General features: G+C 37.1%; 1 protein-coding gene and 1 non-coding gene across 10 annotated transcripts in view; both read right to left on the reverse strand.

Annotated features, from left to right (window-relative positions):
• The window catches only part of DMXL1 (Dmx like 1), a 174,824-nt gene that overhangs the window by 90,859 nt on the left and 58,499 nt on the right, over positions 1-25,466 (reverse strand). For all 9 annotated transcript variants that reach the window (XR_001826286.2, XM_017531876.2, XM_017531877.2 and 6 more), the window contains 9 exons: positions 22,690-22,943; positions 21,897-22,581; positions 21,686-21,807; positions 12,220-12,309; positions 11,503-11,605; positions 11,180-11,299; positions 10,673-10,894; positions 7,761-9,443; positions 5,551-5,658 (listed from right to left, as the gene is read on the reverse strand). Coding sequence is in view for 8 of the 9 variants with exons in the window: in XM_017531876.2 (XP_017387365.1) it covers positions 5,551-5,658; positions 7,761-9,443; positions 10,673-10,894; positions 11,180-11,299; positions 11,503-11,605; positions 12,220-12,309; positions 21,686-21,807; positions 21,897-22,581; positions 22,690-22,943 (3,387 nt within the window). In the remaining variant the exon portion in view is untranslated. The remainder of the gene's footprint in view (positions 1-5,550; positions 5,659-7,760; positions 9,444-10,672; positions 10,895-11,179; positions 11,300-11,502; positions 11,606-12,219; positions 12,310-21,685; positions 21,808-21,896; positions 22,582-22,689; positions 22,944-25,466) is intronic.
• LOC119471805 lies at positions 17,144-17,250 on the reverse strand. Its single transcript, XR_005200889.1, has one exon. It is a non-coding gene; the product is annotated as a U6 spliceosomal RNA (small nuclear RNA).

The following is a 25,466-nucleotide window of genomic DNA, read 5'->3' on the forward strand; positions in this document are numbered from 1 at the left end:
AAAAAAAAAAAAAAACAGAGGCAATGACCTAAACAGATATTTCTCAAAAGAAGATATATGAATGCCCAAACAGATAAATGAAAAATGTACTTGACATCTATAAACATCAGGAAAATGCAAATTAAACCATAATGAGATAACAACTCATACCTGCTAGAATGTCTATTATCAAAAGAGAGAAAAAAACAGTTTTGGAAAAGAAGTGGTGAAAAGGGGAGCCTTGCATGCTGCTAGTGAGAACATAAATTAGTACAGCCATTATGGAAAAGGGTACGAAGTTTCCTCAAATATCTAAAACTATTCTGGAACAACGTTTTATTAAAGAGAAGAAAAAAGTAAACTAAAAAGAAGAAAAAAGAAAAAATATAAAAACAAAATTACCACATGATCCACCAATCCCACTTATGAGTATATATTCAAAGGATGTGAAATCAGTACGTTGACAAGGTATCTGCACTCCAATGTTAAGTGCAGCTTTATTCACAATAGCTCAGTTATCGAATCAACCCAAGTATCCATCAATAAATTAACAAAGAAAATGCCATATATACAGGCATACCTTGGAGGACCATGGGTTGGATTTCAGACTACCACAGTAAAGCAAACACTGCAATAAAACGAGTAACACAATTTTTTGTTTCCCAGTGCACATAAAATTTATGGTTACATCATACTGTGGCCTGTTAACTGTGCAAAGCATGTCTAAAATGAGTGTACATACCTTAATTTAAAAATACATTATTGCTAAAATGTAACAACCATCTGAGCCTCAAACAAGTCATAATCTTTGCTAGTGGACAATCTTGCCTTGATGTTACCGGCTGCTGACTGGTCAGGGTAGAGCTTACTGAAGGCTGGGATGGCTGTAGCGATTTCTTAAAATAAGAAAATAAAGTTGCCACATAGATGGACTCCTCCTTTTATGTAAGATTTCTCTGTATCATGTAATTGTATTTGATAGAATTTAGAACTTCTTTCAAAGTTGGAGTCAGTCCTCTCTCAAACCCTGCCAGTGCTCTTGGTGCTCTATCAACTAAGTTTACAGAATATTCTAAATCCTTTGTTGTCATTTCAACCATGTTCACAGCATCTTCACCAGGAATAGATTCCACCTTAAGAAACCACATTCATTGCTCATCCTTTAAGAAACTCCTTGTCTGTTGAAATTTTGCTTTTTTTTTAGACAGGGTCTCCTTCTGTTGCCCAGCTGGAGTGCAGTGGTGTGATCACAGCTCAGTGAAGTCTTGAACTCCTGGACTCAATTGATATTTCCATTCAGCCCCCTGAGCAGCTAGTAGCTAGGACTACAGGCATGTGTCACTAAACCCACCTAAATTTTTTTCAGAGATGAAGTCTCACTATGTTGCCTCAGCTGGACCTAAACTCCTGGCCTCAAGAATCCTCCAACCTCAATATCCCAAAGTGTTAGGATTACAGGCATGAGTCATCATGCTCAACTCTGCAGCAATTCAGTCACATCTTCAGGATCTACTTCTAATTTTCGTTCCCTTGCTATTTCTACCATATCTGCAATTACTTCTTCCACTGAAGGCTCACCCCCCTCAAAGTCATCTGTGAAGACTGGAATCAACTTCTTCCAAACTCTTGGTAATGCTGACATGTTGATTTCCTCTGATGAATTGCAAATGTCCCTAATGGCATCTAGAATGGTGAAGTCTTTCCAGCAATTTTTCAATTTACTTTGTCCAGATCTATCAGAGGAATCATTATCTATAGCAGCGATAGCCTTATGAAATGTATTTCTTAAATGGTAAGACTTAAAAGTTGGAAGCATTCCTTGGTTCATGAACTGCAAAATGAATGTGCATTAGCAGGAATGAAAACAGTATTTATCTCCTTTTACATCTGCATCAGAGCTCTTGCATGAACAGATCATTGTTAATAACAGCAATATTTTGCAAGGAAACCTTTTTTCTTAATAGTAGGTCTCAATAGTGGGCTGGAAATATTCAGTAAATTATGCTGCAAACAGAGGTGCTGCCATCTGGGCTTTGTTTTTCCATTTGTAGAGCATAGGCAGAGTAGGGTTAGCATAATTCTTGAAGACTCCAGGATTTTCAGAGTGGTAAATGGGCACTGGCTTCAACTTAGATACCAGCTGCATTAGGCTCTAACAAGAGTCAGCCTGTCCTTTGGAGCTTTGAAGCTGGGCATTGACTTCTCTCTAACTATGAAAGTCCTAGATGGCATCTTCCAACAGAAGGCTGTTCCATCTACTCTAAAAATCTGTTCATGTAGCCACCTTCATCAATTATCTGAACTAGATCTTCCAGATAACATGCTGAAACAAGTGCTAACTGAGGTAGAAGCTTCAGCATGTTATCCAGAAGATCTAGCTTCATCTTGTACTTGTAGTTTATGGAGATGGCTTCTTTCCTTAAACCTCAGGGACCAATCTTTGCTAGCTTCAAACTTTAATTCTGCAGCTTCCTCTCCTCTCTCAGCTTTCACAAAATTAAGAAGAGTTAGAGCCTTGTTCCGGATTAAGCTTTGGCTTAGGGGAATCTTACAGCTAGTTCGATCTATCTAGACCACTCAAACATTCTCCACATAAGCAATAAGGCTACTTCACGTTTTTATCATTCATGTGTTCAGTGGAGTAGAACTTTTAGTTTCCTTTGGACCTTGCCCTTTGCATTTACAATTTTGTAAACTGTTTGGCACAAGGCTTAGCTTTCAGCCTGTCTCGGCTTTTGACATGCCTTCCTTACTGAGCTTAGTCATTTCTAGCTTTTGATTTAAGGTAACAGATACAGCTCTTCCTTTTACTTGAACACTTAGAAGACAAGGTGGTATTGTTAAAGTGTCCCAATTTCTTTTTCTTTTTTTTTTTTTTTTTTCTGAGATGAAGTTTCGCTCTTGTTGCCCAGGCTGGAGAGCAATGGTGTGATCTCGGCTCACCGCAACCTCCACCTCCTGGGTTCAAGAGATTCTCCTGCTTCAGCCTCGCCAGTAGCTGGGATTACAGGCATGCACCACCATGTCCCATTCATTTTGTATTTTTAGTAGAGATGGAGTTTCTCCATGTTGGTCAGGCTGGTCTCAAACTCCCGCCCTCAGGTGATCCGCCTGCCTCAGGCTCCCAAAGTGCTGGGATTATAGGTGTAATCTTTAGGTAAACCACAGTGCCCAGTCTCCTAATTTCTATATCGTTGTGTCTCAGTGAATAGGGAGGTCTGAGCAGATGAAGTACAGGGGAATGGCTGATCAGTGTTGTAGCCACAGCACACACAACATTTACTGATTAAATTCATTGTCCTACATAGGCACACTTCATGGCACCCCCAAACCATTACAATAGTAACAAAAATCACTGATCAGAGATCACAGAAAAAGTTTGAAATATTGTGAGAATTACCAAAATGAGACACAGAGACGTGAAGTGAACACATGCTGTTGGAAACATGGTGCTGATAGACTTGTTCAAGAAAGGGTTGCCACAATGCTTCAATTTGTAAAAACTGCTGTATTTGCAAAATACAACCTGGCAAAGCACAATTAAAAAGAAGTATGCCTGTACATACAATGGAGTACATTCAGCCTTAAAAAAGGAAATCTGAGGCTGGGCATGGCGGCTCACCTAAGGTCAGGAGTTCAAGACCAGCCTGACCAACATGGAGAAACCCTGTCTCTACTAAAAATACAAAAAATGTGGGGGCATGTACCTGTAATCTCAGCTACTCAGGAGGCTGAGGCAGGAGAATCGCTTGAACCCGGGAGGCGGAGGTTGCAGGGATCTGAGATCCATCGCACTTCAGCCTGGGCAACAAGAGTAAAAGTTCGTCTCAAAAAAAAAAAAAGAAAAAAAGAAAAGAAAAGAAAACCTTGTCATTTGCAACAACAACGATTAACCTGGAGGACATTACAGTAAGTGAAATAAGCCAGTCATAGAAAGACAAATACTATGTGATCTCACTTATGTGTGGAACCTAATACAACTGAAATCAAAGAAAAAGAGAATAAAATGGTGTTTGTCCAAGGCTAGGGTCAGGAGGAGAAGGAAGACATTGTTCAAACGATACAAAGTTTCAGTCAGGAGGAATACATTTTTGAGATCTACTGTACAGCATGGTAACTACCTTTAATAATAGTGTATTGTCTATTTCAATACTATTGAGAGTGCATTTTAAATATTAACACAAATATGTTACATATCTGAAGTGATGAATATGTTCCTTAGTTTGATTTAATCATTTCACTTTGTATACATATATCATAACATTACTCTGTGCCCCATAAATACATACAATTTTAATGTGTCAAATTACAATTTAAAAATTTTAAAGACAATTTGGCCTGGTAAGGTGGCTTACACCTGTAATCCACAGCATTTTGGGAGACTGAGGCAGGCGGATAACTTGAGGTCAGGAGTTCAAGACTAGCCTGGTCAATGTGGTGAAACCCCATCTCTATTAAAAACATAAAAATTAGCCAGGCATGGGAATGTGTGCCTGTAGATCCATCTATTCAGGAGGCTAAGGCAGAAGAATCACCTGAACCCAGGAGGTGGAGGTTCTGGTGTGCAGAAATCGCACTGCTGTACTCCAGCCTGGGTGACGAAGCAAGACTCTACCTCAAAAAACAAACAAACAAAAAACTAAAACGAATTTGATAGAGAATTTTCAGCTTTACGTTTTTCAAAGCTAAATGCAAAATGAGAGAAAGAAAACAGACAGCGAAGCAAAGAGTCAGAGACAAAAGGTGTAAGCAAAAGACTGAAACCAAGGAGCAAAGGCTAAAATGCTAAACTGCAAAGTCCCAATAACACTGTTTAAACCTATAGATCCAAGAATGCTGAAAGCCAGCTCTATTTCTTGAACTTGTTGGGAGATGAAGTGAAAAAAAACATGCTGTTTTGTTTAAGTGAACTTAGGTGAGATTTCTCTTACTTTGATCTGTCTAAGACAACGTTATTTTCAGGTACCTAAAATAATCGTTCAGTAGAATCTATTAAATTACGCTGACAGTTCAAAGTCTAAGATAGTTCAAAATAAGAGAACAGTAACAGAATCTGAAATACAGCACTCAATATAGAATACGTGAAATATACTAAACTAATATCTCAAATACATATATTAATCAGTAGTTTTAAGGGTGGGTAAATTTACACTTTCAATATTCTGTACTCTTTGTGAAACATTTAAAATTTGAGAATGTATTATAACAAAAATATTATTAAAAGTTTGGCAGAAAAACTGACTTTAGGTAAATATCAAAGGAGAAAAAAGACAATCTAAAGAAACAATACTAATTTGCCTGGAACATATCATGTATTTAAACACATAACACAGAATATCCAATTTCCCAGTATCCGTTTCTTCATTAACTCCTTTTGTCTACCATTAAAAATTCCAATGTTTTAAGCAAAGAAGATTATGAGGAAATAAACATTTTAACAAATAAAGGAAACTTAAAATGTGTCAAATTTGTCATCATGATCATGTCTGGGCAAAAAACAAGTTTAAAAATTCACAAGTCTCTCATTTTCTAGTTGCTTTATTTCCCTTTAATAATTACTATCAAAATCACCTTGGTGAAGAAGCTGAGCTCGATAGGCTGGAAGGGAAGTTATAAGAAAGGTATGGAGTCGAACAGCCAAAAGAAATTTTAACCCACATTCATCAAGAGTTTCTCCACCTGCAATGGGAGAAAGGGGGAACAATGTATTAAAAAAAATTATAAGCAAACGAACAACAAATATAGGCACATAACATTCTTAACCTGACCAAAAAAAAAGTTATCAGTCTTAAATATTTTCTAACATTTCTTTTTTTCTAAACAATTTCACATGAAAGAAAAAAATAACATAAACAATTGGAAAAAGAATAAAGAGACTCTACGAAACTCTTTATAATCTATTTATAGATTTACAAATATAATCTATTATGCCACCACACCCAGCTAATTTTTGTATTTTTAATAGAGATGGGGTTTCACCACATTGGCCAGGCTAGTCTTGAACTCCTGATCTCAAGTGATCTGCCTGCCTCAGCCTCTCAAAGTGCTGGGGATTATAGGCATGAGTCACCTTGCTAAGCCAAATTCTCATTAGAAAAATTTTTAAATGGTAATTTGACACATTAAAATTGCATGTATTTATAGAGTACTCAATAAGTCTGACCGAAATCTTATTTAAATTAAAATGTGATTGATTTTTGAATAGTTTAACCTTCTCTGTGGTACACGTATAAGAATATTTTTAATCAATACGATTTATTCAAATCATACACCCACCCCAGTAATCTGCTGTTAACACTGGAAGAAATAGTTCCATGGTGGGAGGATTTGATATTTTTTCCTTGAAGCAAAAACTAAAAACATAAAACACCTATAACATATTCACATCAAAAATAGTATCTACTGGTAATATCTCTTAAAGTGTCAAGATTCACAACCAACTTGTTTTTTTCTTAAATTTAAATTTGATTACTACATTAAATTTACCATACACTTTCCTTTCTAGCTTAGCTCAAAGGTATACTGACACATACACGGCCCACAAGGCTCAATTTGTTCATTTCAGAACTTGAGATTTGATGGGAATCTGCTCATAATTCAGTGGTTTTTGTTTGTTTTTTTTTTTTTAATGCTCTCTGGATGAGGAAAAGACCTAATTATATTATGCTTTTCTAGGCAGGAGTATACACTAATGCTTATTTAAAAAAAAAAAAAAAAAAACCTCAACGTTTTAAAAACCAAATTATAATTGTTAATAGTGGATTATTACATAATGAGGAAAAAAAACCAGAAACCATCTTTTATTTTTAGGTACCTAAAATAATTGTTTAATAAGAATCTGTTAAGTTTTACTAAACTCAAAAAGATTCAGTTGGATCTTTTGTATTATTAAACAGACAATTAGTAAAAATGACTGGCATAATGAGTCTTTGTACACTTACTCGAAGTACTATAATTTTTTTTTTTTTTTTGAGTTGGAGTCTTGTCCAGGCTGGAGTGCAGTGGTGCAATCTCAGCTCACTGCAACCTCCAAGTTCAACCTCCAACTCCCAAGTTCAAGCGCTTCTCCTGCCTCAGCCTCCTGAGTGGCTGGGACACTGGCTAATTTTTCTATTTGTAGTAGAGATGGGGTTTCACCATGTTGATCAGGCTGGTCTGGAACTCCTGACCTCATGATCCACCAGCCTTGCTCTCCCCAAATGCTGGGATTACAGGCATGCACCACCATGCCTAGCCTGCTAGTACTATCATTTATGGGATAAATAGCACATATTAAGGGTTTGCTGTTTATGATAGTCTCGGTTAGCTACCACCACGCTCCCCCCACCAAAACTATCATAAACAGCAAACCCTTAATATGTACTATTAAAGGTAGCAAAGATGTTTCCAAAAAAAACCTTTACGATACTTTTTTAAGAGGCAGGGTCTTGCTCTACCGTCCAGGCTGTAGTGCAGCGGCACAATCAATTCACTGCAGTCTCAACCTCCTGGACTCAAGCATCATTCCACCTCAGCCTCCTGAGTCACTAGGACTATAGGTGTGAGGAACCATACCTGGCTAGTTTTTTGCTTTTCATAGAGATGGGGGTATCACTTTGTTGCCTAGGTTGGTCTTAAACTCGTAGGTTCAAGTGATCCTCCTGCCTCAGCCTTTCAGAGAGCTGAATTTACAGGCATAAGCCTCTGTGCCTAGCTAATGTTATCATTTTAATAAAAATTATTTAAAATTATTTTCTATGAAAATAAGTAAAATTTGTTATCAGTATGGATTTTGGTTTTACCTTGGCTTCTGTCTCTGCTTTCTCCAATATCAGTGCTTGTAGTTGCAATTGTATCTGCTAAGGCCATCAAAGACATCTGCTCCATCCGGCTGAGCCCTGGTAAACTAGAATGAAGTAAGTGGCCAGAAAGAACCTGAGCATGCTCAGGTCCAAAGTAAGTTGGACTGTATTGTGAAAGGTCGATAACTCTAGGCTTTGTATTTTCTTCATCTGTCTCTAACATATGAATATCAGTCATTAGAGGTGGGGTCTGAAAAAGCTCATCATAACTTTCTTTTGACAACTGGTTTGATTTACTTAAGGTACTCTCATTACTAGATTTCTCCAAAGATGAGTAACAGCTATCATCATCCGCCGCAAGTAATGCATATAAAGGAAGTGGAGGAACAGAATCTATTTCTGTGTAATCTGTATTTTCGGCCTTGTTGAATGCCTGGGGGTCTCTGGTAGTGCTTCCACTAGCACTGATTGTGAGAGACCGAAGGCGGCGTTCATGATTAGATTCAGCTTCATTCAGAGCCACAACTTCCCCAGCAATGCACTTAACAAGATGTGACAAGATGGCCTTGGCTCTCCGAACTTTACCAAGATCCATGAGTTCCAAAAGCTGCAAGGGATGATACTGAGGTAGAGTCGGGGAAAGTACATGAGCTGCTTCAAAAAGACCTGAATCTTCCATATCCACAGAAGGATCGAATGCAGTTTTCTTTCCACAGATTTTCTGTGCAAGGCTGGTCATGGATCGAGTCAGAGTTTTCTTTGGAGGATGTAACCCAGAACTGGAGTTACTCTGTTTTATTAAACTTGTTATAGATGGAGTACTCCCACTGTATGAATCTGTTATAACAGGTTCTTGTTTAGAAGATGGCTGCCATTGGGAATACACATGCATTTCACAGTCCATTCCTACCACAAGGATGCCATCCCGGACCCACGATAAAGAAACAGGAAAAGGTGGGGAGCCATCTACAGAAGAAACCAAGTCCACACTTCGTAACAGTACAAATTTAGAAAGGGGCACAACTTTAGTACTCTCCCAGAGGGGAAATGCGAGGCTTTCCTTACCAGTCTGTTCTTGTACTTTGCCAGCCAGGGGTCCATACATAAAAAGTTTTGATCCAATTCCTACAGTCAGGATATGAGAACCATCTTCTCTAGACATCCAATCTAAGTGAACTAAATGCTTTGTGTTTGACGTGATATTCTCTTTATTAAATAAATACATTTCTTGTTTATTATAGGCCACTAAATTACTATCAACACTAATGCCAGAATCCAATACTGTGCTTAACTCATCTAAATGAATTGTCTGTTCAAGGACCCAACATGAACCTCCTGTTGACTCACATTCAAAAATACTTACATGCATCACAAAGTCCTGGGAAGATCTACTATTAGATGCAGGCTGCTTATAAGCTACTGCTAAACGATTTGTATGCGCACAGCTAACTTCTACAGGTCTACCAGGTACAGTTATACTACTATTGCTCTGAAGTCCATCTTCAATAAGTAATGGCCATTCTTCCCAAATGTATGCAAGATCAATTTTTCCATTCTTTGATGTAGCAGATTCTCCATCTGTTACTCTGCATCTCCAGAATCTTACTTTCTCATCTGAACATGAAGTTGCCAATAAATAAGGAGCACTGCATGCAGGATATATAGAAGATGAACTTAGATGTCCTAAAATAAAAATAATCCATTAACAAAACATCAAATTTGGTTAAATACTTCTGTTTTTTTACTAAAGGTTTTAGTCTCTTTGTATTAATTACTGTTAAGAACATGACAGACTATATTTAGTTAGGTTAAGAAGGGGCAGCAAGAATAGTAAGAAAGAGGCTTTTAGTGACATCGGAAAGGTATATAAAAAGAAAGCATCACCAAAACCTAGAGCTGAAAGGGAACTCTGAGATAATTTACTTCAATTCCTGCATTTTATGGGTTAAACATCTTGGGCCTAAATCAAACAACTAGTCATAGGCAGAATTTAAAAACTTGAACTCTAGTTCTGATTCTTAATCCAGAATTTGTTTCACAACTCTTTGCTGGTTTTATACCTTATAAATCTAATTTTAAAGTTATCAGTACATTTAAAAAAAATTTGTCAACACTCACTGGCTCCTTCTTTCACATTTTTCAATATAAATGTGAATGGTCCATGTTTACTTAAGTACTAAATGGTCACTTTACAGGGCCCTTTATAATTGAGGTATACTTGATATAACAGATGCTGAGAAAATTCCTAACTGGAACTTAACATTTGCTTAGGCTTAAAGTAATCATGTACTATTAGTTTCCTAAAACAGGGACCTTGATTTTTATTTCTGATTAGTGTTCTTGATACTCCAGAACAGAGGTTCTTGACCTTTTGTATTCATAAAATCACTTGGAAGGTTTGTAAGACCAGGCCACTGGGCCTCATCCCAAAGTTTGAGATTCAGTAACCCGGGGTGGCCCAAGAATTTTCATTTCTAACAAGTTTCCAGGACACTGATGCTGCTGGCCTGGGGACACTTTGAAAACCACTGCTTTAGAATAAGGATAATAAATATATAGCAGAAACCAAACACTCAGAATCACGGCTCCAGGCAACTATTGCCAATACCATCAAAGTCTGCAAATAAGGTACAACTTAGTTGCCATCTTTGCTCTAGAAACTGTCAAAAACTGTCCCAAAAAGACAAAGAAAATTTGTTTTAGAAATCAATATTTAAGATTAGAACTGGCTGACAAATGTCAGGGTAATCTGAAAACATAATGAGAAATATAAGTCTTCAATTTAGGGTACTTGAATATATTATTTCCATTTCTGGTTCTGTGTGGATTTAAGAGGTAGTGCAGCACCTATTTTTAAATACCTGGCAAATACTCATGTGTTATAAAATTAGTCTTTCATAAAATTTACAAACCTGCTGATGGCTTAATACTTATTATCTCAACTCCTTCTGGCAAATGCAATTCTTGGCTATAAACCATTTCTGAAAACAGAGTCAACTTGCTTGTACTCTGGAGATTTGCTCTGCAAGCCTCATACTTTTGTGAAAATGGAGATGGGATCTTCTCTGGAGAAGAAGAATAATGTTCTTCTGGCTGCCAAACTGCTTCAGATAATTTTGTATCTACTTTTTCTTCTATAAAACATAAGAACCAAAAACTGAGGCAGAGGAACCCTACAAATATTACAATTGCTACATTTCACAATCCAAAATTGCCTTATAAACGATAAAATAGTAAACACATTAGTATGATTCTTTACAGAAAATAAGAAAAAGCTTTTTGAATTAATTGAATAATCTACAGCTTTCACTACTTGAGATGGCTTTAAGAAATATGACCCAAATTGTCTAATTTTGTGTAATCTGTTAACTTATACCTACTTAAAGTTACACACACACAAACACACACACAAGACTCACCCAATGAGACAGGAATTGACTTTAGATGTAAATTCCACATGTGTAATAATGAACGGTTGTCTTGAGTGCACTCTATTACAATTAGGTAGAACTTCTCAGAAAATCCATTAGGTGAGCTGCCTGTTGGTATTAATGATATTTTCACTGTTAACATGTATAAAAAGAGACAACTTGCTAAATATGCCAAGTTTAAATAACCTACCCCGAACAATTTTTACTTCAAATAAACAATGTAAAACATTTTACGAATTCATCTTTGTTAACTGCCTAACATACAGTACATAGTATTTCTCATTACATAAACATAAATAATTCTTCCTTACCTGCATTAGATAAAATGCTATCTTTACCAAGACTTTTCTTCTCAAGGTTATTCAAAATGAAGTCTTCTTGAAAAACATGAAGCAGTTGGGTTTTTCTGCCATGCTGAATATAAATAAATACCAACGTAATTGACATATGTTATTTACCTAGTGCTAAATAGCCAGAAACATAATACTTCATAATGAGATATTTAAAGGTGGAATAAGAAGTCAAAAGTTCAGCAGAATATAAGTCTATGGTACCTCCATTAGATTAAACAGATGAAAATAAAAAATTTAGGTAAAAATTATTTACTTTCATTACAATGAGTCTTTATAAGTAAGAAATAATATCCACCAATGTCTTTCATTTAGCCACAAATTGCAACGTAGTTTTCTTTTCAGTGATTTTCATAGCCATGGATGAGGAACCTAACATCACTTTATTAAATCTAATGGTAACATAATGCTAATATTTGTAATGTGTTTAAGAGTCAAAGTTTTAAAATTTACTTGGTTGTGAATATAGTAATGAAGACTATAATTCATTTTCTAGTTTGAAGTCTAGAAAGTAAAATGTACAATAGTATGTTACCTACTAAGTGATGAGTTAATTACTGAATCTACTTTACCTGTAATTATATAGCAAATTAACAAATTCTATCAATATATGGATTGTATGCAAAATGCTTTCATAAACTCTTTAATATACCTCCCCCCCAAAAAATTAATACTTACAAGTTTGGTAATAGGATCTAATGCAATAATGCATCCTGGCCTGGCTGTTGATTGTTGACTGACGATGTCAAAGACTTCACCAACATATTTCTGTTTTTTTAAAAAAATTGATAATTTACTAAATAATTAAATTCATATGCAATTAAGAGTAAGTAACAAAATATCAGACATACCAGATAAATAACAATAAAATTCAAGTGGGCCCATAGTCCCTTTCAACTATAACAATTTTAGGTCTCTAGTCTTAATAGGAATTAACATACAAATGAAAAAGCACTACAGCTCAGTTGGTATGGAGATAAACAAAAGCAATGCCTGAAAACTGTTAAGGAAAAAAAATTATACATGTAAGTGTGAAAAACTGATTTCAATCTCCTGGAAATGTTCTAAGAATTAGGGCTTTTTAAGCATTAATTCTGAGTTAGGGAGGATACAGCTAAAGAAACCAGATTACATAGTATTCAAATATGCTGATTTCTTGAGCCATTCATGTCCTGACTGCTTTAGTGAAGGTCACAATGCTTAATTCAGTGGTCGGTTTTCATATCTTTGTCATACTTTATCAGCAGTATTTGACATTGGTGATCATTCCTTTTCCCTCTTTGAAAAATTTTTTTCATTAGGCTTCCATTATATACCACATTCACCCTTTTATTTCCACCCTACTTTTAACAGAGTGTTCCAGCATTCAATCTTTCTGTTTTTTAACTTTCACTGTAGGTTTGGGAGTACATAAACAACTGTGTCATATAGGTAAACTCAAGGGCTCTGCTGTACAGATTATTTCATCACCCAGGTACTAAGCCTAGTACCCAATAATTTTTTCTGATCCTCTCCCTCCTCCCACCTTTCACCCTGAAGACGGCAGTGTCTGTTGTTCCCTTTGTGTTCATGAGTTCTCATCATTTAGCTCCCACTTATAAGTGAGAACATGCAGTATTTGGTTTTCTATTCCTGTGTTAGTTTGCTAAAGATAATGGCCTCCAGCTCCACCCATGTTCCTGCAAAATACATTTCATTACTTTTTATGGCTACACAGTATTCCATTGTGCATATATACCACGTTTTCTTAATCTAATATGTCACTAATGGGCATTTGGGTTGATTCCATGTTTTTGCTATTGTGAATAATGCTGCAATGAACATTTGCATGCATGTGCCTTTATCATAGAATGATTTATATTCCTCTGGTTATAAAGCCAGTAATGGGATTGCTGGGTTGAAAGGCAGTTCTTGTTTTTAGCTCCTTGAGGAAGCACAGTACTGCCTTCCACAATGGTTGAATTAATTTACACTCCAATCAATAGTGTATAAGTGCTCCCTTTTCACTGCAACCTCACCAGCATGTTATTTTTTTGACATTTTAATAACAGCCCTTCTGACTGGTTTAAGATGGTATTACATTGTGGTTTTGATTTGGATTTCTCTAATAATCAAGTGATACTAAGCTTTTTACCATGTTAGCTGGCCACACGTATGTCTTCTTTTGAAAAGTGCTCATGTCCTTTACCCACCTTCTAATGGAGTTGTGTTTCTCTTGTCAATTTGTTTAAGTTCCTTATAGATGCTGGATATTGACCTTTCTCAGATGCACAGTTTACAAATATTTTCTCCTATTCTGTAGGTTGTCTGTTTACTCTGTTATGATTGCTTTTGATGTCTTTGTGATGAAATCATTGCCCATTCCTATGTCCAGAATGGTATTGCCTAGGTTGTCTTCCACAGTTTTTAGAGGTTTGGGTTTTACATTTGAGTCTTTAATCCATCTTGAGTTGATTTCCATATATGATGTAAGGAAGGAATCCAGTTTCAATTTTCTGCATATGGATAGCCAGTTCTGCCAGTACCATTTATTTAATAGGGAATCCTTTCCCCATTGCTTGTTTTTGTCAGGTTTGTCAAAGATCAGACAGTCGTAGGCGTGTGGTCTTATTTCTGGGTTGTCTACTGTATTCCATCGGTCAATGTGCCTGTTTTTGTACCAGTACAATGCAGTTTTGGTTACTGTATCCCTGTAGTATAGCTTGAAGTCAGGTAACATGATACCTCAAAGCTTTGTTCTTTTTGTTTAGGATTGCCTTTGCTACTCAGGCTCTTTTCTTTGGTTCCATTATGATTTTTTAAAAAAGGTTTCTCTAGTTCTGTGAAGAATGTTGTTGGTAGTTTGACAGGAACAGCATCGAGTCTGTAAATTCCTTTGAGCAGTATGGCCATCTTAATGATACTGATTCTTCCTATCTATCAACATAGGATGTTTTTCCCATGTGTTTGTGTCTTCTCTGATTTCTTTGAACAGTGTTTTGTAATTCTCATTATAGAGATCTTTCACCCCCTTGGTTAGCTGTATTCCTAGGTTTTTATTCTTTTTGTGGCAGTTGTGAATGGGACTACCTTCCTGAATTCGCTCTTGGTTTCGCTGTTGGTGGTGTATAGGAATGCTAGTGTTTTCTTTTATATTGATTTTTGTATTCTGAAACTTTACTGAAGTTGTTTATCAGATCTAGGAGCTTTTGGGCCGAGACACAGGGTTATCTAGATACAGAAACATGCCATGTTCAAACAGTGATAGTTTTACTTCCTCTCTGCCATTTCTTTCTCTTTCCTGATTGCTCTGGCCAGCACTTCCAATACTGTGTTGAGTAGGAATGGTGAGAGAGGGCATCCCTGTTTTGTGTCAGTTTTCAAGGGGAATGCTTCCAGCTTTCACCCATTTAGTATTATGTTGGCTGTGAGTTGGGCATAGATGACTCTTATTATTCTGAGGCATGTTCCTTCAATATCTAGTTTACTGAGAATTTTTAATATGAAGGAATGTTAAATTTTATCAAAAGCCTTTTCTGTATCTATTGAAATAATTATGTGGTTTTTGTCTTCAGTTCTTCATGTGATAAATCACACTTAATTTTCCTATATTGAACAAAACCTGCATCCCAGGAATTAAGCCTACTTGATCACTGTGGATTAGCTTTTTGATGTGCTGCTGAATTTGGTTTGCCAGTATTTTTTCAAGGATTTTCGCATTGATATTCATAAAGAATACTGGGCTAAAGTTTTCTTTTGTGTGTGTGTGTGTGTCTGCCAGATTTTGGTATCAGGATAATGCTGGCCTCAAATAATTAGTTGGGGAGGAGTCCCTCCTCCTCAATTTTTTGAAATAAGTTTCAGTAGGAGTGGTACCAGCTCTTTGTACATCTGGTAGAATTCAGCTATGGATCTCTCAGATCCTGGGCTTTCTTTTGTTGTTGCTGGTAGGGTATTTATTACTGATTCAATTTCAGAGATCCCATGGGTCTGTTCCAGGAATCAGTTTCTTCCTGGATCAGTCTTAGGAGGGGCTATGTGTCCAGGAATTTATCCATCTATTGTAGGTTTTATAGTCTGTGTGCATAGAGGTGTTCATAGTAGTTTCTGATTATTGTTTTTATTTCTTTAGTCAGTGGTAACATCCCCTTGGTAATTTCTAATTGGGTTTATTTGGATCTTCTCTCTATTTTATTAGCTTAACTAGCAACATATCTTACTAATTTTTTCAAAAAACCAACTCCTGGAATTGTTGATCTTTTGAATGGTATTCTGTGTCTTGATCTCCTTCACTTCATCTCTGATTTTGACTATTTCTCATCTTCTGCTAGGTTTGGGTTGATTTGTTTTTCCTTCTCTAATTCTTTCAGTTGTGATGTTAGGTTATTAATTTGAGATTTTTCTAATTTTTTGATGTAGACATTTTAGTACTATGAATTTCCCTCAACGCTGCCTTAGCTGTGTCCCACAGATTCTGGCATGTTATATCTTCACTCTCATTACTTTCAAAGAACTTCTTAGTTTCTACCTTAATTTCACTATTTACCCAAAAGTCATTCAGGAGCATGTTTTTAATTTCCATGTAATTGTATGACTGAAGCTATTTTTAAAATGTTAACTTCTATTTTGATTATTCTGTGGTCCAACAGAGTGTTTAGTAGGATTTGGTTCTTTTGCATTTGCTGAGGATTGTTTTATGTCCAATTCTGTGGTCCAATTTAGAGTATGTGCCACATGGCAATGAAAGAAATATACATTCTGTTGTTCTGGGTGGAGAGTTCTGTTGAGGTCTGTCAGATCCATTTGGTTTAATGCTGAGTTCAGGTCTTGAATATCTTTGTTAACTTTCTGCCTCGATGATCTGTCTAATACTGTCAGTGGAGTGCTGAAGTCTCCCATTATTATTGTGTGGGAGTCTATGTCTCTTTGTAGGTTTCTAAGAAGTTGCTTTATGAATCTGGGTGCTTCTGTATTGGTTGCATATATATTTACCATAGTTAGGTCTTCTTGTTGAATGACCCCTTTACCATTGTGTAATGCCCTTCTTTGCCTTTTTTAAAATCTTCGTTGGTTTAGACTCTGCTTTGTCTGAAATCACGATGGCAACCCCGCTTTTCTCTGATTTTCATTTACTTGGTAGATTTTTTCTCTATCCCTTCATTTTGAGCCTATGGGTATCATTACATGTGAGATGGGTCTCTTGAAGACCACATCCCATTGGGTCTTGCCTTTTTTTTAAATCCAGCTTGCCACCTATACCTTCTATGTGGGTCATTAAGCCTGTTAACATTCAAAGTTTGTACTGATATGTGTGGATTATTTTTATTGTTTTTAGCTGGTAATTATGCTAGTTTGTGTGGTTGCTTTATAGTGTAACTGGTCTGTGTATTTAAGTGTGTTTTTATATTAGGTGGTAGTGATCTTTCCATTCAATATTTAGTACTCCCTTCAAGACCACTTGTAAGGCAGGTCTGGTAGTAGCAAACTCCCTCAACATTTGTTTATCTAAAAAGGATCTTATTTCTTCTTAACTTAGGAAGCTTAGTTTGGCTGAATATGAAATTCTTGGTTGAAGACTTTTTTTATTTTAGGATGTTGAATATAGGTCCCCAGCCTCTTCTGGAGAAATACAGAACACTTCACAGATCTGCATGTCATCCTTGCACAGGAACCATGCTAATCTTCTCTGTATTATTCCAATTTTAGTCTATGTGCTGCTGAAGTGAGCACACATTCAATCTTTCTATCCCTTCTTAAGATGGTATCTTAAGAATTGGAGTGCAGTGCTGTGATCTTGGCTCACTGCAAACTCTGTCAATCAGGTTCAATTGATTCTCCTGCCTCATCCTCCCGAATAGCTAGGACTACAGGTGCCTGCCACCACATCTGGCTAATTTTTATATTTTTAGTAGATGAGGTTTCACCACATTGGCCAGGCTGGTCTCAAACTTCTGACCTCAAGCGATCTGCCTGCCTTGACCTCCAAAAGTGCTGGGATTACAGGTGTGAGCCACCACTCCTGGCCTATCATTTCTGTTTTCTAACTATAGTCTCACCCTCGACGATCTTATCCACTTCCACAACCTTAAATTTTTATGCTGACAACCACTGTATATCTTCAGGCCAGACCTCCCACTGAATTCCAGATGCTAGCCTACTACGTATCTTGGACGTCAAACAGTCATTTCAAAATTAACATGGCCAAAGTCAGACTCTTGAATTTCCCTGCCCCTCAAAACTGGCTACTTCTACATTCTTCCACATCTCAATTCACAACAATTCTATTCTTCCTTATAGTCAATCATAAACCTTTGGAGTCCTCTTTTTTCTCACACACATACCATACCATATCCATATCTCACACACACATACCGTATCCACACCATTCCTAGCTATTCAATGTTCTATAACAACATCTACAATTTGGCCATTCTTATCATCTCTGCTGTTACCACTTGCTACATTCTAAGCCCCATTTTTCTCTCTCCTAGACTATTGGTTCCTAAATTGGTCTCTCTGGATCTACTTCTGAATCCCATGTATGATCTATATACCCACCAGGGGAATACATTTAAAACCTAAATCATTTCATACCTCTTCTATCGTTTCCATGTTATTCAGAGTAAAAGCTGAAGTTACAACAATGGCCTATGAGACTTCATATTACCTGACCAGGCTAACTTTTTTACTTTATCCCTGACTACTTTCTACCTCACATGCTCTGCTCCAGTCACAATGGCCTTCTTGTTGTTCCTTTACATACTGCTAGTCTATTTTCACACTACTATAAATAAATATCTGAGACTGGGTAATTTATAAATAAATTTTAACAGACTCACAGTTCTGCATGGCAGGGGAGCCCTCAGGAAACTTACAATCATGGCAGAAAGTGAAGAAGAAGTAAGCATCTTCTTCACAAGGTGGCAGGAAAGAAAGCATGCAGGGGAAACTGCCACTTTAAAAATCATCAGATCTTGTGAGAACTTGCTCACTATCATGCAAACAGCATGAAGGAAACTGCCCCCATGATCCAATCACCTCTCACCAGGTGCCTCCCTTGACATGTGGAGATTACAATTCAAGATGAGATTTGGGTAAGTACAGAGCGATAAACCATATCAATCTACCCAGGCCCCTCCCAAATCCCCTTTTCACATTGCAAAACCAATCATGCCTTCCAAATAGTCCCACAAAGTCTTAACTCCTTCCAGCAATAACCCCAAAGGCAAAGTCCAAAGTCTCATCTGAGACAAGGGAAGTCTCTTCTGCCTATGAGCCTGTAAAATCAAAAGCAAGTTGGTTACTTCCAAGATACAATGGGGGCACAGGCATTGGGTAAATGTTCTGTTCCAAATAAGAGAAATGGCTAGAATAAAGGAGCCACAGGCTCCATGCAAATCCAAAATTGGCCAAGCAGTCATTAAATCTTATGTCCCAAATCTCCTTTGACTCCATGTCTCACATCCAGAGCACACTGACACAAGTGTGGGTGGGTTCTCATGGACTTGGGAAGCTCTACTCCTGTGCCTCTGCAGGGTACAGTACCTGTTGCTGCTTTCATGGGCTGGCATTGAGTGCCTATGGCTTTTCCAGGCAAATGGTACAAGCTGTCAGTGGCTCTACCTTTCTGGAGTCTGCAGGATGGTGGCCCTCTTCTTACAGTTCCATGAGGCAGTGGCCCAGTGGGGACTCTGTAGGAGGCTCTAACTCCACATTTTTCCTCTGCATTGCCCTAGTAAAGGTTCTCCATGAAGACTCCTCCCCTGCTGCAGACTTCTACCTGGACATCCAGGTGTTTCCATACATCCTCTGAAATCTAGGTGGTTGCTGCCAAGCCTCAACTCTCATCTTCTGCATTCCAGCAGGTCCAACACCACATGGAAGCTGCCAAGTCTTGGGGCTTGCACCCTCTGAAGCAACAGCCTGAGCTGTACCATAGACTCTTTGAGCCATGGCTAGAGCTGGAGCAGCTAGGAGGAAGGGTACTAAGTCCCAAGGCTGCACAGAGCAGCTGGGCCCTGGGTCTGGCCCATGAAACCATTTTCACTCCTAGGCCTCTGAGCCTGTGATGGGAGGTGCTGCATGAAGATCTCTGACATGCCCTGGAGACATTTTCCCCATTGCCTTGGCTATTAACATTCAACTCCTGGTTACTTATGCAAATTTCTGTAGCCAGCTTGAATTCTTCTCCAGGAATGGGTTTTTCTTTTCTACCACATAGTCAGGCTGTATATTTTCTAAACCTTTATGTTCTGCTTCCCTTTTAAACATAAATTAACTTAAATTTCAATTTCAAACCATGTCTTTGTGAACACATACAACTGAATGCATTCAGAATAAGCCAGGTAACCTCTTGAATGCTTTGCTGCTTAGAAATTTCTTCTGCCAAATAACATAAATCACCTCTCTCAAGTTCAAAGTTCCATAGATCTCTAGAGCAGGGACAAAATGCTGCCAGTCTCTTTGCTAAAACTTAACATGAGTGACCTTTGCTCCAGATCCCAATAAGTTCTTCATCTCCGTCTAAGACCACCTCAGCCTGGACTTCGTTGTCAATATCACTATCAGCATTTTGGTCAAAACTATTCAGCAAGTCTCTAGGAAGTTCCAAACTTTCCCACATCTTCCTGTCTTCTTCTGAGCCCTCCAAACTGCTCTAAGCTCTGCCTATTACCAGTTCCAACATCACTGCCACATTTTGGGGTTATCCTTATAGCAGTACCCCACTCCTGGTACCAATTATACTGTTTTCACACTCTATAAAAAAATACCTAAGACTGGGTAATTTATAAATAAAGTAAGTTTTATTGACTCACAGTTCTGCATGGTTCAGGAGGCCTCAGGACACTTTTAATCATGGCAGAAAGCCAAGGATAAGCAAGCACCTCTTCACAGGTGTTGGAGGAGAACACGTGCACAGGAGAAACTGCCACTTTTAAAACCATCAGATCTTGTGAGAACTCCCTCACTATCATGAGAACAGGATGGGAGAACTGCCCCCATGATCCAGTCATCTCCTACCCAGGTCCCTCCCTCAACACACGGGATTATAATTCGAGATGAGATTTGGGTGGGACACAGAGCTAAACCATACCACATACCAAACACGCTCTGGCCTCAGGATCTCTGGATTGGCTGTCCCTCTTTCCAAATTACTCTCCCTTTAATGAATATCTACATATCTAGCTCCCACATCTCCTTCAGATCTTTGTTCAAATGGTAACTTTTCTGTGAATTTTTCCCTGTATAGCAACTTACTTGGCAATCCCTAATTCTTCTGCAACTCTGTTTCTCTCCATAGTATTTTTAATTAATATATTTTTATGTTTTCTTCCTACCTCCCTTCACCAGAATATAAGCTCTATGATACAAAATGTTTACCTGTTTTCTTCACATCTAAATTCCCATTACTTAAAAATGCCTAATTGAAGACCCCCCCTAAAAAATATATGCATTTCTACTGTAACACTATATACTTGCTTTGGAAAACCTCGTGTTCTGCAAAATTATGCACTAAAATTAGCTTACAAAAAAACAGGATTGGAACAGATCACTGACATTTATGCAACTCTGTAAGCAGAGAATTAACAAATACATTAATTGGTAGTCAGGGAGATGGCTTAAATCTCCTAAATATAAAGTTTGGTACAGCTGAAGGCTGCCTCTGGGGATACTAAAAGAAAAATCAACAAAACCTAATACTTGCCTGTTGAATGTCCCAAGACAATGTAGTTAGAAGGTTGCTATTAGATGGGTATGAGAAGAAATGTAGCTGTCATAAGGCAAAAGCCTTGCAATAGTACTCAAAGAACTCATTGGAAGCAAGCTAAGGGCTAAATTGGAAGCAAGCTAAGGGCTGTTTCCTTTCATGCTTAAGATTAAAATTCTATTCCTGTTGTCCCAGCTCCTCTTGACTATAAAATAATTGCAGATGGGCCAATATAACTTCTAGACTCTACTTTCAAAGAGTGAAAGAAATGGTTTCCTTTTAAAGGTGCTTAGAATCATTATAAGAGTACAATACAAATGTGAAAAAATAAAACAAAGATACAAATGCTTATTATAAATTCTAGGCCACAATTCTAGAACATGCCCAATAAATATAGATAAAGTATCTAAAAACACCATATTATATACTTAAGCTGTTTTAAAAGACATTACTTACAGAAATTTCAGGGTTAGAAAGCTCAGATAAAAGTTTCTTAGCATCAATAACTGCTTCATATAATCTCAGATATTGTCCATCACTGGCTACAAAGCATGCACTAGGAGAGTTGCAGTATGCACCTAGAAAGTATTTACAAATATTAAAATTTCACCCTTTTACGATAATGTCAGCAAATCTAAATTACTGAAATAAATGCCAGAATACTTACCAAGACAATAACTGGGTATAAGAGTGGGTAGCCATGCCACATTGGAAAAGGCAGAAACATGAAGAGAATTAATCCGGGCAAGCTCAGAAACTCCTCCCGAAAAAGACAATGGCCCAACTGGGTCAACCCTCCAAAGAATAAGCTCACTGTAAACTGCATTGGGATCCTGAAATGCCATGTCAACAGTGCTTTTATTTTGTTGTGTCAAAGAGCAGTCTTCAGTGTTTAAAGCATCAAAAGGTTGCTTTGGGTTATCAACATCCGGTGTCCTTAATGCATTATGGTGTGAAGTTGTTAGCAATAATGGTAACACTGAGTGGCAAGCTAAATCATTAAGATGAAAACGATGACCACAATATCTGGATTTGTGGGAAATACTGAGAACAGTAGAAAAAGCAGATTCCTCAGCAAAACTGACCAGCCACTGATTCAGAGAACCATCGGCGTGTTTTGAAATCATCATAACATTAGGGGTAAAAATACTTAATTTTAAACTATTAGATGATTTATTGTGACCAGAAGAAATAAGCATTGATGTAGAACGGGTGAGACCAGAAGGTTTTTGTTTCCCTTGCTGAATAGCCAAGTCAACATTCTTGGTACAAGCATACATCATTATGCTTTTACAGAGAGAGTTTGCATCACCTGTAGGGAAAGCTACTGGAATTCTGGAAACAAAGGACACCTAGAATAAAGAATGTAAGTGTCAGAACACATAAAATTATATAAAGATATATTACAAAACAGTACCCACATAAACAAGAAAGTAGTTATCTAGAAATTATAGTAGTACCTGTACTTGGCGAAACATACCAGGCTGGTATTCATCCAGCCAATCCACATGCCAAACTAGCAAAGAACCATCCATGGGATGAATACTAAATAGCATATCTGCATTTTTACTCCATTCAGACAGAAGTACTTCAATCTGATGGTCAATGGCAGCTGACGATAACGATGTAAAACTTGAGTTTGGTACCGTTTTATCACAGCCTAATTCCTTCTTTTCAGGATTTATTTTCAGATCATCAACACCATCATCCATTTCTATAAGCAAAAGAATTTACAAAGCAAGTAAATACAATCAGGCTATTACTATAAATTAAGAATTACTGAGCTTCTGGATATCTGAATACATGGAGGGTTCATGCCTAAGAGGAGCACGGAAGCTCCATGCCCTTTCTGCCATGCCTCACCGTACACATCTTTTCATCTGTATCCTTTGCAATATCCTTTATAATAAACGAGTAAATGTAATGGCTAATGACAATGTTCCAGAGCATGCATTGAGATCTAGTTTCTTATCTACTCTTGCCCTTGCACAGACAAAAGGAGAAAACTTGGACTTTCAAAAAATAAAAGTATCATTTGTTACTATAACACCTACCAAGTAGTTCAATTTAAGTGTTTACCTTTGGCAGTCAGTTTCATAGCCAGCAGCAATGCCAATATAGGACTAACTGTCAACCCAGAAAAGAAACTTGCTCCATTATTTGAACAACTGAGTCAAGTTGTGGAAGTTTCTTAATCTGACAGTGGTATACATACCTTATCTTCATTATAACACAAAACCAATCCAGCATCTTTAGGCCACAATAATACTTTCATTGACCATGGACACAAGAAAAGGCCTCTTTTGCCACCTTATAATTATAAAGAGGCTGGCCAGGCATGGTGGCTCACGCCTGTAATCCCAGCACTTTGGGAGGCTGAGCCAGGCAGATTACGAGGTCAGGAGATCAAGACCATCCTGGCTAACGTGGTGAAACCCCATCTCCACTAAAAATACAAAAAATTAGTCGGGCATAGTGGCACACGCCTGTAGTCCCAACTGCTTGGGAGGCTGATGCAGGAAAATTGCTTGAACCCAGGAGGCAGAGGTTGCAGTGAGCCAAGATTGTGCCACTGCACTCTGGCCTCGGTGACAGAGCGAGATGCCATCTCAATAATAATAATCATAATAATAATAATAAAGAGCCTATAGATATAATTTATAGCCAGATCTATTGTTATATATTCTGGTATAGAGCCTTTTCTTAGTGAGATCTGGGGATATCACCAAAATGGTTAAAATCATAGCCACTACAGAGTTAGTCTAGTCATCAAATATGAAGGAGATTCTATTCAGTGGATCAGCATCAAACTGGTACTTTAATCTACTTGAGCCATTAAGTATTCCCTAGTGTACAATATTCCCAGATCTGCATATTGAAGAAGACTCTTTATTTTTAATAAGTATATATTTTTCTTCAGATTATGTTTTATTTCTTTGCCTTGAATGTGAGAAACATAAAATGCTCTAGTAAAAGTAATAAAATTAGTACAAACACACACACAAAAATAATCTTTATAAATGCATTCAAGATGAAAAACTAACAGTTTTCATATTAATAAGAAATGGGCTCCCCATTAAAAGTAACTTTGCTCCAGGTATATAAGATCGCTGGAGTTAAGTGAGTAATCAGTAGCCATACAGGACTGAGTCAGTGGATAACTGTTAGAAGACATAATATTAAACTGGAAAACAAGTAAACTGGCGTCTCAACCTGGATGATCTACATTTAACCACTCAGGTAACCTTTAGTAACACACACCACTTTTCTGGACCTCAGTTTTGCTCATGCTAAAATGAGGAAATTGGAATTGAGACTATAACTGGGACTGAGTTTTAAAAATATATTATTTGAGTGTAATTTATGCTTTCTTCGAAGTACCAAGTTTATCCAAACCTCAGTATGCTACACTAAGTTATCCTCTAGGGATATGGACTTGTAACTGTTATGACATCTTAAATAAACCATTTCAAGGGAAAACACTTATGGTGCCAATTTCCATGTTTCCTGCAACACCTTAGTAATAAAAAATAATAAAAAATAAACTGTATACCAACTAATCAATACAGGTAAATAAGTATGTTCTTTCCTCTTTCAAAAATCCCAGACCTTACACCCTCCCCCAATTCCTGGTTAGCAATATAGAGCCTTTCTCTAAAGAGATACATATTTTACAAGTTTTGACTATTTACCAGATTTAAAAAGTAAGTCAAGATATACAAATCAATAAGAAAAAAAAAATAACTCAGTAGGAAATTAGACAAAGGGTGTTAAAAGCCAAGCCACAGGAGGGCTAAAATACTATAAAAGATATTTTGCTTAATTTGCATCAAGAAAATGCAAAGTAAAACAAGATGTCCATTGTCCCCTTAACTGGCCAAAAAAAAAAAGTAATATAATGAAAACATGCAGTGTTGATAAGGATGTAAAACATCATTCAGATACACTTAGAGAAAGTATAAACTGATAAAACATTTCTGGAGGGCAATTTGGCAGAAGTTATCCATATTTAAAATTGGTACACTCCCTGGAAATTCTACATCTAGAAATCAATGTTACAGTAAATTCATACAAAAATGAAAAAGACATGTCATTGTACCTAGGATAATGAAAAACAATTTAAATCAATTTAAATGACTATCAGTAGAAGAACTGTTAGATATTTCTCTTCGACATGGAATACTTAGCAGCTGTTAAGTACAATGAAATGAAAAACTGCCCATTACTGACTGAATTA

The sequence above is a fragment of the Cebus imitator genome, unplaced genomic scaffold, assembly GCF_001604975.1.
Source record: "Cebus imitator isolate Cc_AM_T3 unplaced genomic scaffold, Cebus_imitator-1.0 Scaffold74, whole genome shotgun sequence".
Lineage (NCBI taxonomy): Eukaryota > Metazoa > Chordata > Mammalia > Primates > Cebidae > Cebus > Cebus imitator.